Raw genomic sequence first — 14,414 nt, 5'->3', positions numbered from 1 at the left:
CTAATATTAATTGATCTAGAGATTATTCAAAATAGTTTAGACATTTGATTTTTTTTTTTGTTTTTTCTTTTAGTCAAATTGAAGAAATGGGTGCATAATAACAAGAGTTTTGGAAAGCAAAAGTCTTTTGTAATTTTTGAAAAATGGGGAAAAAAAACAAACCCACCGAATTAAAAATAGACTCTTTTTTAGGCTTTTTGCCTCTCTGACAGCTCAAATTAAAGTTGACTCCTTTTTTTTTTTTTCCACTCTTTCAAAAATCTTGCAAGCTTTTTTCCTCTCAAGAAGTCTCATTCTCCTTCTTCACTTAAACCAGAGGTACAGAAAGAAAGAGAGAGAGAGAGAGAGAGAGAAAGAGATAAAGGGTAAATAAAAGAAATCAGAGATTTTTCTCTCAATCAATGTCAGCTTCAGTGGCTGCAACAACATCAACAACAGCTACAACGTTTATAAAGTGCGTCACTGTTGGCGATGGAGCTGTGGGCAAAACTTGTCTTCTTATCTCCTACACCAGCAACACTTTTCCCACTGTATACATATATCCATCTCTCTCTCTCTCTCTCTCTCTCTCTCTATTGGATTGCTTTTCTTTATGGCTTTTTGGTGACTGTTGATCTCCTTATTACAGGATTATGTTCCAACAGTGTTCGACAATTTCAGTGCAAATGTTTTAGTCGATGGCAAAACTGTCAACCTTGGTCTCTGGGATACCGCTGGTAAATATGTTTTCACTTAATGTCCACCTTGTTCTTGTCTTTTGACTTTGTTTCTCTCAGTTTTGAACTTATTAAGTAGTTGAGAAAATTGAATCTTTACACTGATCTGTGTTAGCCACATGATGCGAAGTTGCAAACTTGTTTTGGTTCTGAGTTCACTTTCAGATTTTGCTCTTTTTCAAAAACAAAAATCAGACAAAAATTATGAGTCTTGTGGTATATCTTTTGGGTGTTTAACATTATGTTACAGGTCAAGAAGATTACAATAGGCTTAGACCATTGAGTTACAGAGGAGCAGATGTTTTCATTCTTGCCTTCTCACTTATTAGCAGGCCTAGCTTTGAGAACATTGCTAAAAAGGTTGAGAGTTGAGACTATGGTTCTGTTTACCATTTTATTTTCACTAAAATCTAACTTCCTCACACCAGCTCATTAGTTTGTGGATCGGTTTCTTTCGCAGTGGGTTCCCGAGCTGAGACATTATGCCCCGACCGTGCCTATAGTTCTCGTTGGAACCAAATTAGGTTGAGGAAATGAGCCATTCTGTGAAATCCTTTATGTCTGCGACCTCATATCAATATTAGTAAGAGATGTAATGCTCTATCAAATATTCTTGGTCTTGCAGATCTAAGAGAAGACAAGCAATTCCCAATGAACTATCCTGGTGCGTGTACAATCTCCACAGAACAAGTAAGTTTCCTTAAATGTATGATCAAGAACCATGTTAAGAATCAAATTCTTTAATAACATCAAAGATTGGTCTTTTAGGGTCAAGAACTAAGAAAGGAGATAGGAGCATTAGCTTATATAGAGTGCAGCTCAAAAACACAACAGGTAAACTAACCATTAGTGCTTGAGTGAGTTACATTCTACAATTAGACAAATATATCGCTGTAAAGAAAGACTTGTGATGATGATGATTGATGACAATGGTTTTGTAGAATGTAAAAACGGTGTTTGATGCGGCAATAAAAGTAGTCTTACAGCCTCCTTCAAAGACTAAGAAGCAAAAGAGAAAGATTGGGTTCTGCCATGTTCTCTGATCACTTACTCAAAACTCTATCGCCTTTGCTTTCTCTTAAATCTTTTTAGTGTGTTTCTTCTACGAACCATAATATGCAGATCAACCATTATGAGAGTTTGATCTTGTATTAGAGAGTGTGTGTATTAAGCTGCCTAAGTGGTAAGTATCATCTATGTAAATGTGAACAACGTTTGGCTCCTCAAACCGGTTTTAACATAATAAACTTGAACCGAAGAAGAAATAAACCGGGTTTTGGTTTTTGGCTTATTGAATAAAACCACAATTCCTGTGGAAGAGTCTCTTCACTCTCTTCACTCTTTCACCTAATCTAGTCTCTCGATGTCAAACCTCGCCGTCTCTAACGGCGGCGAACCACCGCGAAAAACCAACCAACCACCACCGACATCGTTTTCGTCGCTACCATTCGACATCGTGTTGAACGTCTTAGCCCGTGTCCCAAAAAGGTATTACCCAATCCTCCGTTGCGTATGCAAGAGCTTGAGGAGTCTACTTCGCTCGCCTGAGATTCAAAAGACTCGATCTTTACTCGGAAAGGATTCGCTTTTTATATGCTTCACGGACAGATCTACAGACCCCAAGACTCCTCACTGGTTCACTCTCCGCAGGATTGAAAACAGTACGACTGATGAGAATGTCGTCGACTCCATCGAAGTCCCTCGTGGTCTCTCTCTTTCAACCATCGTGGTTGGTCATGAGATTTTCGCCATTCGCTCAACAAATCTCTTGATCTTTGATACCCAATCTAGAGAGCTTCGTGAAGGACCTAGTTTGCTAGTGAAGCGACCATCCAATAGCGTAGGACTAATCGGCGGTAAGATCTATGTGATCGGTGGTCACAGGGAAGACAGCATTCCAGCGCAAGTATTTGACTTAAAGACGCAAACTTGGGAAGCAGCGCCGATTCCTGAGGCAGATGGGAGATTTGTATGGAGCTGTGCGGCGAATTTTTCACTAGACAGGAAGGTTTGTGCTTTAAGCTCTGGTCGAGGCACGACTTGTTACGATCCTAGAGATGGTTCTTGTGAGACGTTTGAGTTGCCTGATGGCTATAGGTGGAAGACAGGAGTGTGTGTTATAGACAATGTGCTCTTCGTTTACTTCTTTCGTTACGGTTTAATGTGGTATGACACTCAACTGAGGCTATGGAGAGTGGTTTATGGTTTGGATATTGGCAAAGCTGGAAGCGTTGCAATGGCTGAATACTATGGGAAGTTGGCTTTTCTATGGGTGAATCGAAGTCTTCTTTGTCCTGAAAGCAAAGAGATTTGGTGTAGAATGATTGGTTTGGATAGAAATGAATCAGGAACTCATGGGACTGCAGAACCGTCTCAGCTTCTCTGGATTGTTCCTCGCGACTATAACATGTGTCGTTGTCTGTCTCTTGGTTAAGCACGAGATCTCTTGTTGACGATAGATGATGATGTTTTAGTACTTTCTATGAGCTTTTTTTTTAGTCATTATGTTTAATATCAGTACAATGTGTTTTCAAGGTTATGAATGTGTTTAGTACTTTCAACTCTCGATTTAGTCATTTGTTGTTGCGGTTTGAGCATCTTGCTCTGTTCTACCTAATCGATTTTGCAGTATTCTCGTAGCAAGTTTGTGTGATTGTCAAATACGCTCTTTTACTAATTAATCGCCTGAGATTCAAGAGACTCGATCTTTACTCGGAAAGGATTCTCTTTATATCTGCGTCGTGGATGAAACTATGGATGAAGAGTATCTGCATACTCAAGACTTATCACTGGTTCAATCTCCGCAGGGTTGAGGACAGTACGACTGAGAATGTCTTGGACTCCGTCGATTTCTCTTTCCTTCCCGAGCCTTGTCGTTGCTCTTCTTCCGTCGTCGCCTTCGGTCCTGAGATGTTCTTCATTCCCGGAACTAAGGATGGCTCATCAAGCTTTAGGATCTTTGACACCCAATCCGGAAAGGTTCGTCAAGAACCTCGTATGCTAGTGAACCGAACGTACAATTGCGTAGGAATAGTCGGCGGTAAGATCTATGTGATCGGAGGATTCAGAGGAAACGATATTTCAGCGGAAAGCTTTGATCTAAAGACGCAAGCTTGGGAAACAGCTCCGAGTCCCCATGACAAAGAAAGTCTCATATGGATTCATGGGACAGGTGCTTCACTAGACAGAAAGGTTTGTGCTGTAAGCTTTTTTCGAGGCCAGCTGACATGTTACGATACTAGAGATGGTTCTTGTGAGACATCCCAGATGTCTTTTAGCAGATGGTGGAAGATAGGAGTGTGTGTTATAGAAAATGTGCTCTACGTTTACTTCTTTAGTTACGGTTTAATGTGGTATGACACTGAACTGAAGCTATGGACATTGGTTCATGGTTTGGATCTTGGCGAAGCTCAAGGCGTTGCAATGTCTGAATACTATGAGAAGTTGGCGTTTCTATGGGAGAAACCTAGTCTTGTTAGTAGTGAAAGCAAAGAGATTTGGTGTAGAATGATTGGTTTGGCTAGGAGTGAAGCAAAAATCAATGGATCTGCAGAACCATCTCAACTTCTCAGGATTGTTCCTCGCACCTTTAGTTTTCACCATTGTCTGTCGGTTGGTTAAACTCGAGATCTATTGTTGCTTAGTACTTTCTTTGGTACTGTGCAATGATTGTTTTGTATAGGAGTGAAGTAAGGATTCATTTGACTTGTAAGTAGAACCATCTCATCTCACCAGAATATCACCACCACCATGACCACTCTTCAGGCCAACTCAAAACATCTCAACCATTTGGGTGTTTGCACACGCCCTTTCCATAAATAGACAAGTTCTAACTATTCATAGAACTTTCTATTTATTTGCAATCGCACTTTCCGTAAATAGGCAAGCTTTAACTATTCATAAAACTTCTCATTTTTAGAACCCGCACATTTCGTAGCAACCTGACATCACCAATCAAAAATCCATGAGAACTGATCATCTCATCTGTGACCACTCTTCAGGTCAACCTCTAAACATTCCCGCCACTCCAGGCATTCCACATCCCCTTTCCAAAAATAGTCAAGTCCTATCTATTCATAGAACTTTCTATTTATGGAAACTTCCCTTTTCTGGAACTTTTTATTTTTCCTTTGCAACGACACTTTCCATAAACAGCAAAGCTCTATCTCCCTAAACACTTTCTATATTTAGAAACTTTCTATTTATGGAAACTTCCCACTCCTAGAATCACATAATCCCTTAACCCATCCCTCGTCAAAATTTCATAAGAACTAGTCATCTTATTAAATCTGCAATAAGGTCATCTCGGTCTGAGCAAAACCTGTTACCACACTCACAGAACCTGCTGGACCTCCAACAACACCAGTAAGCACATCGGCCACACAATGTCTCAGAAGACCGCCACACACGGGCACACACTAACTCAAAATTCTGCCACAAAGGCCACACAAGCCCCTCCAAGGCACACACCGCTAAAAATTGACAAATTCTAACTTCCATAAAACTTTCCATTTTTAAAACTTCCCTCTTTTGGAACTTTCCACTTATAGTAAATTCTATTTCGGGAAACTTCTCTCAACACCACCGCTTCACAAAAATTTCGGACTCCAAACACCACCTCATGTCCTCATCTTGTTAAATAGTGGCACTCCAGCCACTCTAGGCGAAGTAAGTCTCCAACTTAACTTCTTGGAAATCCCTTTCCAACACATCCACTTTCACAAATCACCGCCAACGGTATTTCCCGATACCGGCGTGATCCACCAATTTCCAACAACTTGTCAATAGCCAACTGCACCTCCCGTACAGAAGCTAAAAACACTACACAACTAACAACACATAAAACAACTTACAGTGAATCTCATTGAAGGCTCGAAGAGGATGATACTAGGACTCCATACCACATACAAATTGACTAACTACTCATAATCAATTCCATCACACATCATCATGCATCAAACAATAGGAAGATAATTCAACCAATTAAATTCCTAAACCGCTCTAAACCATCCATTTAACCATCTTATATAGATTGCAGCATTGTCTTTCTCTTTTAGTGTTAAACACGAGAGACATATTGTGGATACATCAATACGGTTTGTTTACAAGATTATGAATATGCTGCTGCGTTTACTTCTTCAGCTCTTGAATTAGTCATTATTGTTGCGGTTTCAGCATCTTGCTCTGTTCCACCTAATCTAAATTGCAGTATACTGTACACTAGCAGTACTATTTGCTTAGCAAGTTTGTGTGTTGATGTGTTTCTCTTGTCCCTGTCTACTAAACCGATTCAAATGAAAACCAAAACTGTGTATCTACTAAACCGAATAATACTCTGTTTTTTTTGGTTTCTATATTTTATTAACCAATAAAATTTGAAAGCAAAATGATTATAAGTTTCTATAAATTAAAGACTCTTTTTTTTCCAATGTATGATTGATAACAATGTCAAAGATGAAGCTCTTTTGTAACACTTTATATTATAAACCGGTTTTAACCGATTAAAAACTGAATCATAGAAGAAATAAACCGGTTTGTGGTTTTTGGCTATATAAACAGAAACCAAATTGAATAAAAATCTCAATTCCTCTGAAAGATTCTCATTCTCTTAAGTCTTCCACTTCAAAACTAAGCTCCATATGTCTCACCTCGCCGCTTCTAACGCTGACGAACCACCGCGAATAACCAACCAACCTCCGTCGTCTTGATTGTCTTCGCCGTCATTGTTTTCACTGCCACTGGACATGGTGTTAAACGTCTTAGCCCGTGTACCAAAGCGGTATTACCCAATCCTCTGTTGCGTCTCCAAGAAGATGAGGAGTCTTGTTCGCTCCCCTGAGATTCAAGAGACTCGATCTTTACTCGAAAAAGATTCTCTTTATATCTGCTTCATGGACGAAACCTATCGTCCTTTATACGACTACTGGTACGCTCTTCGCAGGACTGAGAACAGTACGACTGAGAATCGCTTCGACTCGATAGACGACTTCTCGTATCCTCCCGAGCCTTTTCATTATTCTCACATGATCGTCGTTGGTCCAGAGATCTTCTTCGTTCCCGGATCCCACACTCCTTCATCAAGCTTATGGATTCTTGACACCCGAACTGAAGAGTTGCGTCAAGGACCTAGTTTGTTAGTGAAGCGACGGTACAACTCCGTAGGACTAGTCGGAGGTAAGATCTATGTGATCGGAGGATGTGAAGACGGCGAGATTCCAGCGGAAAGATTTGACTTAAAGACGCAAACTTGGGAAGCAGCTCCGACTCCGGATGAAAAAGATTATTGCGTATGGATATATGGGGCAAAAGTTACACTAGACAGAAAGGTTTATGCTCTATCTACTTGTGAAGGCATAGCCTCGTACGATACTAGAGATGGTTCTTGTCAGAGGTCTGAGATGCTTAGTGATGAGTGGCTGGCCAAAGGAACGTGCGTGATAGACAATGTGCTCTACGTTTACTTCTCCAGATTCGGGTTAATGTGGTATGACTCTCAACTGATGCTATGGAGAGTGGTTTATGGTTTGGATCTTGGCAAACCTCATGGCGTTGCAATGGCTGAATACTATGGGAAGTTGGCGTTTTTATGGGAAGAAGAACCAAGTCTTGTTAGTAGTGAAAGCAAAGAGATTTGGTGTAGAATGATCGTTTTGCTTAGGAGTGGTGACGTAGGAATTCATGGAACTTCAGAATCCTCTCAACTTCTCGGGACTGTCCATCATGGTCATGAAATGTATAAATGTCTGTCTCTTTCGGGTTAGACATTGTTGATGGTGAACATCTAGTACTACTTTCTTTGGTGTAGGATGATTGTTTTGGATAGGAGCCAAGAAGGGATTCATGTAATGTAATTGCAGAGCTTTGTCAACTTAGGCTATATCCTATATAGATTGCAGCATTGCCTGTCTCTTTCATGAAACTGATGATGAATATTTGAATGTAGCTAGCTGATCAGTATAGTTTGTTTACATCATTATGAGTTTTCTACTGCGTTTACTTCTTCAACTCTCGCTTTATTCATTAATGTTACAGTTTTAGCATCTTGCTCTGTTTGTCTCTACTAAACCGAATAATACTCTGTTTTTTGGTTTCTACATTATACTAACCAAGAAAATCTGAAAACAAAAAGCTGAACCGGAACCGAATACAAACACACTTGAAAAACTCGGTCAAGCTAAATTAGACAACAGAGTAACAAACCATTATATAATAATTAGACATTCTATAATTAGACATAATCTTTTGCCGCTCATCCCCTATACTAAAGAAAGAACATCTACTGCGTAAACGAACAAAATATTATAAACCGGATTTAACCGATTAAAAATTGAATCGGAGGAAAAAAGAAACCGGTTTTTGTTATGTTTTTGGCTATATATAACCGAAACCAAAGTTGAATAAAAAAGGAAACCTCTCAATTGCTGTGAAAGATTCTTGAGTTCTCTCCATTAATCTTCTCCTTCAAACTAAAACTCGATGTCAAACCTCGCCGCTTCTAACGCCGACGAACGACCGCGAAAAACCAACCAACCACCGTCGTCTTCATTGTCATCACCAATATCGCTTTTGTCACTGCCATTGGACATCGTTTTGAACGTCTTAGCCCACGTACCAAAACGGTTTTACCCAATCCTCTGTTGCGTCTCCAAGAAGATGAGGAGTCTTGTTCGCTCCCCTGAGATTCACGAGACTCGATCTTTACTCGGCAAAGATTCTCTTTATATCTTCTTCTTGGACGAACTCTCTAGTCCCTTATCCGTCTAATGGTACACTCTCCGCAGGACCGAGAACAGTACGACTGAGAATCTCTTCTACCCGATAGAATTCTCTAACCCTTGTGACCTTTGTACTACTCGCATGCTCGCCATTGATACAGAGATCTTCTTCATCACCCCATGTACTACTCCTTCATTAAAATTACGGATTCTTGACACCAGGTCTAGAGTGTTGCGTCAAGGACCTAGTTTGCTAGTGGAACGTTTAGCAACTAGCGTAGGACTAGTCGGAGGTAAGGTCTATGTGATCGGAGGATGTAGGGAGCGCGAATTACTAGTGGAAAGATTAGACTTAAAGACGCAAACTTTTGAAGCAGCTCCCACTCCGGATGAAATAGATTATCGCATATGGATATATGGGGATAATGTTACACTAGACAGAAAGGTTTATGCTCTATGTCCTCGTGAAGGTATGGCCTCGTACGATACTAGAGATGGTTCTTGTCAGAGATCTGAGATGCCTAAAGATAAATGGCGCCGTTCAGGAACGTGCGTGATTAACAATGTGCTCTACCTTTACTTCTCTAGATTCGGGTTAATGTGGTATGACACTGAACTTATGATATGGAGGGTTGTTTATGGTTTTGATCTTGACAAAGCTCAATGCGTTGGAATAGCTGAATACTATGGGAAGTTGGAAATTCTATGGGAGAAACCAAGTCCTGTTGTTAGTAGTGAAAGCAAAGAGATTTGGTGTACAATGATTGGTTTGCTTAGGAGTGATGTAGGGATTCATGGAGCTGCAGAACCTTCTCAACTTCTCGGGATTGTTCCTTATGGCTATCTAATGCGTTGTTGTCTGTCCGTTTCGGCTTAGACATTTTTGATGGTGAAACGTCTAGTACTACTTTCTCTTTGGTGCAGAATAATAGGAGCCAAGAAGGGTTGGTTCATGTAAATGTAACTGCAGAACCCTGTCAACTTACTTAGGCTATATAGATTGCAGTATTGCCTGTCTCTTTCAAGAAACTGATGAATATTTGGATGTATATCATGATGATGATCAATACAGTTTCTTTACATGATTGTGATTTGTGAGTGTGCTTATGCGTTTTCATTAATGTTGCAGTTTCAGCATCTTGTCTCTGTTTGTGTGACTGGTTACTGCAGTGAGTTTTGTTTGCTCGCTGTGCTTCTCTTGCCACTGTCTACTAAATTGATTCAAATGAAAATTCATTAACCGAATAATACTCTGTTTTTTGGTTTCTACATGACACTAACCAAGTAAATCTGGAAACAAAAAAGCTGAACCGGAACCGATTAACCGATAACCGAAACCAAATACACACTTGAAAAACTCGGTAAAGCTATATTCAGTACGAGTAAAAAGGCCCATTAACGTGTAGAATATTTATTTGGGCCAAAAGCCCATATATCTTACCGTTTTAGGTTTACAAACACCGAAATAAAAGCTTGAACGCCACGTCTTTACTTTTTTTTTTTTAATAAGGAATAATAATATATATTAATTTATTTTTAGTCCAAGAAGCGCAGGCTATCATCTCTCCGTGAATTAGGGTTTCCTTCTCTCTATCTCGAGTTCAATACCATTGTTGATCCGCTGAGCTAGGGGTTGTTCGATCCCGACAATTGTGTGGCTTTGCTCTGTTCTTTGTTCTTCGAATTGGGTTAATCTGTTCTGATTTGTAAAGAGAACATACGAATAGCGATGCCACCGAAGGTTGTGAAAAGGGGAGGCGCCGCGAGAAGAGGCGGGAGGGTAACGAGATCGGCGGTCAAGGCTCAGAGTACGCCGATGGAATCTGCCCACGATGAATCTGTTAATATCGGTGAGCTATCTGGCTCCGATGCTGTGGATGCGAAGGAGGTAGATGAAACTTTGGAGGAAGAGAATCCATTAGATGGGACGAAGCCATCGGATTCAATTAATGATTCTGTAGCTTCAGCGAATCCGAATGATGTTGTTCCGTCGAAAAGTAAGTTTCTTTGAGCCTGGTTTGAGAATTTGGATTCGTTTTTTGGGATTGTCTAGTTAACTCGTAGTATCGTTTCATTGTTTTTGATGGATCTAAGTCTAGTTTTGACGAAAGTTTGTGACTTTTTAGACTAATTGTATATTTGTATCTGACCATAGAGATTAACAAAATAAGAATAATTGTATCTGACTATGGAATGTTTGGATTTAATTTGGATGATGAGCTTAGGGATAACTGTTGTAGATTCTGTGGAAGATAGACGTTATCTTCTGGGGTTGTTATCTGTGAACAAACTTTAGGGTACCTCGAATAGTATTAGATGTTTTACTCGATTTTGCTCGCAGAGGAGATAAAGGATTCTGTGGATGATTTCGGAAAAGATGAAAGATTGGATTTAGATGACAATGAACCAGAGTATGAGGCTGAAGAATATGGCGGGGAGGAGTTTGAAGAGAGAGAATTGGGACAGGAGGATATTGAGTTAGTTAACGAGGAAGAAGAAGAGCTGCACGAGGAGATTGAGGTCGAGGAGGAAGGTGGTGAGTTTGAAGACGAGATTGGAGATGGTCCCGAGGAGCTTGAGAGTGAGCATGATGATGAGCATGAGCATGCTAATGAAGATGTCAAACATGGAGGAGACACTGTCGATGTGGAAGAAGAAGAGCATCATGATGTTCTCCATGAGAGACGTAAGCGTAAGGAGTTCGAAATATTTGTTGGAAATTTGGACAGAGGTGCTACCGAGGACGACTTGAAGAAAGTGTTTGGTCATGTGGGCGAGGTGACTGAAATTAGGATTTTGAAGAATCCTCTGACAAAGAAGAGCAAGGGTTCTGCTTTCTTGCGTTTTGCAACTGTGGAACAGGCAAAACGAGCTGTTAAAGAGCTTAAAAGTCCAATGGTAAATCGTCTACACTTTAGTATTTGATGGAGAGTTTGTGTAGCTTTACATTCTATATCATGCTCTTGGTCATTGGGACTGCAGATCAATGGTAAAAAGTGTGGTGTGACTGCAAGCCAGGATAATGATACCCTCTTCATTGGTAACATATGCAAGGCATGGACCCTAGAAGCTGTAAGTATTTGGGTGTCCGTAGATATGCCAATTAAACCCAACTCCACAGTACGTGGAAATCCTGACCATCAGGTATTTGTTGTTGTTCCAGTTGAGGGAGAAGCTGAAACACTATGGAGTTGAGAATGTGGATGATATAACGTTGGTAGAGGACAGCAACAATGTCAACATGAATCGAGGGTATGCCTTCTTGGAATTCTCATCTCGCTCAGATGCCACGGATGCTCACAAACGTCTCCTCAAGAAAGATGTGGTGTTTGGAGTTGAGAAGCCTGCAAAGGTCTCTTTTGCTGATTCTTTCTTAGACCCAGAAGATGAGATAATGGCGCAGGTACTCACTTTGCAGGATCATTTATTTCTTGCAACTTTCATCCTAATTAGAGCGATGGAGGAGTTTAAAGGGGGAGGTGTGGGTGCCACCTTTTCTCTTTGCAGGATAGTAGGTTTTATTTTACCGTTTCTGGATGGTGACTTAGAATAATTTCAATACCAATAATGAAAACAGACTCAGAATACATTTTCCTTCTGGCTCTCTAACGACATGCTAGATTCTGGATTATTGATTGTTGATGAATTTATTATATCTATCTGCTCATAGTACTTAGTTCCATTTATATACTGGTGTTACAGGTTAAGACTATCTTCATTGATGGTCTTTCACCTTCATGGAATGAAGAACGTGTTAGAGACCTTCTGAAAAGATATGGTAAACTAGAAAAGATTGAGCTTGCTCGCAATATGCCATCAGCAAGGAGGAAAGACTTTGGGTTTGTAACTTTTGATACTCATGATGCTGCTATGAGCTGTGCCAAATTCATCAACAACTCAGAGCTAGGCGAAGGGGAGGACAAGGTATTCATATTTTAATTCCTTATCCATATCCACGCAAGTATTATTTTTGCTTTCTAATTCTCTTTTATATTTCTAGGCAAAAGTGAGAGCACGCTTATCAAGACCACTTCAGAAAGCAGGTAAAAGCAGGCAGTCCAGTCGCTCAGACCAGCGGTCTAGGCATGGGACTGGACGGTCTGGAAGGAGTTCATTTGCTCGTCTTCCACCCCGTAGCCTTCCTTCCTCTCGGAGTGCTAGAGGCGTTGGATCCCGGGCCCCATCTTCTAGTGCAAAGAGAGCGGCTGGATCAAGGGGAAGACGTCCACGCCCACCTCTACCTCCGCCTGCAAGAGTCAGGCCCTTGCCACCACCTGCTAGGTCATATGATAGAAGACCTCCAGGTACCACGGGACTTGCTGTTTCTCCATGTTTACTTATCTTTTTTACTTCAACTTCTTTTGTGTTGATTTATCTGATCAAATCTTCCATATTGTGTTTTCAGTTCCTCTGTATCCAAAGGCTAGCTTGAAGAGGGACTATGGTCGGCGTGATGATCTTCCTCCTCCAAGAAGCAGACCAGCTGTGAGCTATAGTTCAAGGCTTTCTCCTGAGAGACATCTGTCCTACAGAGATGATTATGCACCTCGTGGCTCTGGTTATTTAGATCTTCCTAGAAGTTCGTCTCGCTCTGAAATGAGGAGGCCGTTCGTGGATGACCCTTACAGTTCAAGATTTGAAAGACCTCCCAGTTACAGTGAAGGAAGACCTCGCGCTTATGAACCTCTTCCTGGATCAAAGCGTCCATATGCTGCATTGGTCTGGTTTCTTGCTCTCTCCGACCATTTTGCTATCTTTAGACTATATGATTGGTTATTTTAACGAGGGTTCATTGTTTATTATTCAGGATGACGTTCCCCCTCGTTATGCTGATGTCGATGTTCGTCATTCAAGAGCCCGTCTGGACTATGATGTTGGCCCTTCTCAATATGGGGAATCCTATGGGGACCGGTATGTTCTCCTTTTATGGATTTCTTCTGTTATCTATGGTTGCAATTCTCTTTGTGCCAAGTATTTATGTTTTTACTTCCATGTTTGGTGTAGGATTCCTAGATCTAGTCTAGGATATGGAAGCAGCCGAAATTCTATGTCAAGTCATGACTCGCGTGGCCCATACAGCAGTCGTCAAGGAATGGATTATGGAGGAGGTTTGATTCAGAACTTTCTGTTGTGACTAACATAAAGCAATACTTTATTGAGATGCAAACACTAACATGGCTATAATTCCATAATGTTACTTTTTCTTTAGGTTCTTATAGTGGCAGCGATGTAGGAGGAATGTACTCCTCTAGTAGCTATGGTGGTGACCTACCCAGAAGAGATGTAAGTGGCTTCACAATGTTCTTTTATTTATTTTTTGGAAAGTGAAGTTGTGTAACAAATTACTGGATTTGCAGGGAGGAGGTAGCTCGTATTCTTCAATTTACTCAAGCCGTGGCTTGGGTGGTAGTAGTTACTCTGGTGGTGGTCCAGGATCATACTACTAATGTGGAGTGAGTGGTAATTTTGTTGGTTCCTTCCATTTTTAGTTGTGTCTTTGTGCATTGTTTTGGTTTCCTTTGTGGGATATATGGTTGGTTAGAAGAAGACAGTGCATGAATCACATCTTGAAAGGTCTGAGCAGGAAGTATTAATCAAATGTGTGCTAATGTTTGTAAATGAAACACAGGTTTCACATGACCGAGGCTGCCAAAAAAGGAGGTTGTACCATGCAAAGTTGTGCAGAAAAGAAGCTACCAGCTGGGAAAGGAGGATTAAAGCCAGCTTCGGTGAGACTGTTGGAATATAGATGTGCTTGCATCTTCAACCGCACTTGCATCTTTTTTTTTCGGATGGGATGGTTCATAGTTGCTGGACTTGTGATGTATCTATCTCTTAGTTTTTCATTCCTCTTTCTCTCTCTTTCTCGAATAATGGACGAATTTGTTGGAGGACAGAGAATTAGCTATGTTTGTATTATTCATCCTTAAGTTTATAAAGTTTTCATCAAGAAAACAATAATTTTCTCAGCCAAGTCTTAAGG

At 40.6% G+C, this 14,414-nt stretch overlaps 3 protein-coding genes and 3 pseudogenes across 8 annotated transcripts; all 6 read left to right on the top strand.

Moving 5' to 3' along the window:
- Positions 1-111: 111 nt before the first annotated feature.
- On the top strand, positions 112-1,985 carry LOC104784868 (rac-like GTP-binding protein ARAC9). 2 transcript variants are annotated; one of them, XM_010509962.3, is made up of 7 exons: positions 112-530; positions 629-716; positions 967-1,076; positions 1,177-1,240; positions 1,342-1,406; positions 1,485-1,550; positions 1,658-1,985. In XM_010509962.3, the coding sequence occupies exons 1-7, from the start codon at positions 402-404 to the stop codon at positions 1,757-1,759; spliced, it is 624 nt and encodes a 207-aa protein (XP_010508264.1). In that variant the 5' UTR covers positions 112-401; the 3' UTR covers positions 1,760-1,985. The 2 variants fall into 2 exon arrangements, with proteins under 2 accessions (XP_010508264.1, XP_010508263.1); XM_010509961.3 differs by having other exon boundaries at positions 130-530; positions 1,153-1,240.
- A 37-nt stretch (positions 1,986-2,022) lies between these two features.
- On the top strand, positions 2,023-3,355 carry LOC104788767 (F-box/kelch-repeat protein At2g44700 pseudogene; annotated as a pseudogene). Its single transcript, XR_015598208.1, has one exon. The product of XR_015598208.1 is annotated as an F-box/kelch-repeat protein At2g44700 pseudogene (transcript).
- Positions 3,356-3,397: 42 nt separating this feature from the next.
- Positions 3,398-4,337, top strand: LOC104788766 (F-box/kelch-repeat protein At2g44700 pseudogene; annotated as a pseudogene).
- Positions 4,338-6,339: 2,002 nt separating this feature from the next.
- LOC104788765 (F-box/kelch-repeat protein At2g44700-like) lies at positions 6,340-7,541 on the top strand. The gene has a single exon (XM_087512958.1). It carries the CDS (start codon positions 6,461-6,463, stop codon positions 7,475-7,477), a length of 1,017 nt encoding a protein of 338 aa, XP_087369084.1. The 5' UTR covers positions 6,340-6,460; the 3' UTR covers positions 7,478-7,541.
- Positions 7,542-8,192: 651 nt separating this feature from the next.
- LOC104788764 (F-box/kelch-repeat protein At2g44700 pseudogene) lies at positions 8,193-9,308 on the top strand (annotated as a pseudogene).
- Positions 9,309-9,906: 598 nt separating this feature from the next.
- On the top strand, positions 9,907-14,405 carry LOC104784865 (uncharacterized). Of its 4 annotated transcripts, none has more exons than XM_010509960.3 (12): positions 9,907-10,428; positions 10,773-11,329; positions 11,414-11,503; positions 11,595-11,834; positions 12,134-12,355; positions 12,432-12,735; positions 12,837-13,150; positions 13,239-13,342; positions 13,436-13,539; positions 13,641-13,714; positions 13,789-13,884; positions 14,061-14,405. In XM_010509960.3, exons 1-11 carry the CDS (start codon positions 10,161-10,163, stop codon positions 13,876-13,878), a joined length of 2,367 nt encoding a protein of 788 aa, XP_010508262.1. In that variant the 5' UTR covers positions 9,907-10,160; the 3' UTR covers positions 13,879-13,884; positions 14,061-14,405. The 4 variants fall into 4 exon arrangements, with proteins under 4 accessions (XP_010508262.1, XP_010508261.1, XP_087369083.1 ...); XM_010509959.3 differs by having other exon boundaries at positions 9,914-10,428; positions 13,789-13,891; XM_087512957.1 differs by lacking the exons at positions 10,773-11,329; positions 11,414-11,503; positions 11,595-11,834 and having other exon boundaries at positions 9,924-10,428.
- Positions 14,406-14,414: the final 9 nt, after the last annotated feature.

The sequence above is a fragment of the Camelina sativa genome, chromosome 5, assembly GCF_030686135.1.
Source record: "Camelina sativa cultivar CO46 ecotype springtype chromosome 5, ASM3068613v1".
NCBI classification, from domain to species: domain Eukaryota; kingdom Viridiplantae; phylum Streptophyta; class Magnoliopsida; order Brassicales; family Brassicaceae; genus Camelina; species Camelina sativa.
This window is presented reverse-complemented; position numbering and strand designations above follow the sequence as displayed.

Bases quoted from the DNA above. Each gene is read 5' to 3' on its own strand.
- LOC104784865 (XM_010509960.3), top strand. From the start codon at position 10,161: ATGCCACCGAAGGTTGTGAAAAGGGGAGGCGCCGCGAGAAGAGGCGGG. The intron at 13,343-13,435 runs GTATGTTCTCCT...TGTTTGGTGTAG, and splicing joins GGGGAATCCTATGGGGACCG to GATTCCTAGATCTAGTCTAG. The intron at 13,715-13,788 runs GTAAGTGGCTTC...CTGGATTTGCAG, and splicing joins GTGACCTACCCAGAAGAGAT to GGAGGAGGTAGCTCGTATTC.
- LOC104784868 (XM_010509961.3), top strand. From the start codon at position 402: ATGTCAGCTTCAGTGGCTGCAACAACATCAACAACAGCTACAACGTTT. The intron at 531-628 runs GTATACATATAT...TCCTTATTACAG, and splicing joins CCAGCAACACTTTTCCCACT to GATTATGTTCCAACAGTGTT. The intron at 1,551-1,657 runs GTAAACTAACCA...ATGGTTTTGTAG, and splicing joins GCAGCTCAAAAACACAACAG to AATGTAAAAACGGTGTTTGA.
- LOC104788765 (XM_087512958.1), top strand. From the start codon at position 6,461: ATGGTGTTAAACGTCTTAGCCCGTGTACCAAAGCGGTATTACCCAATC.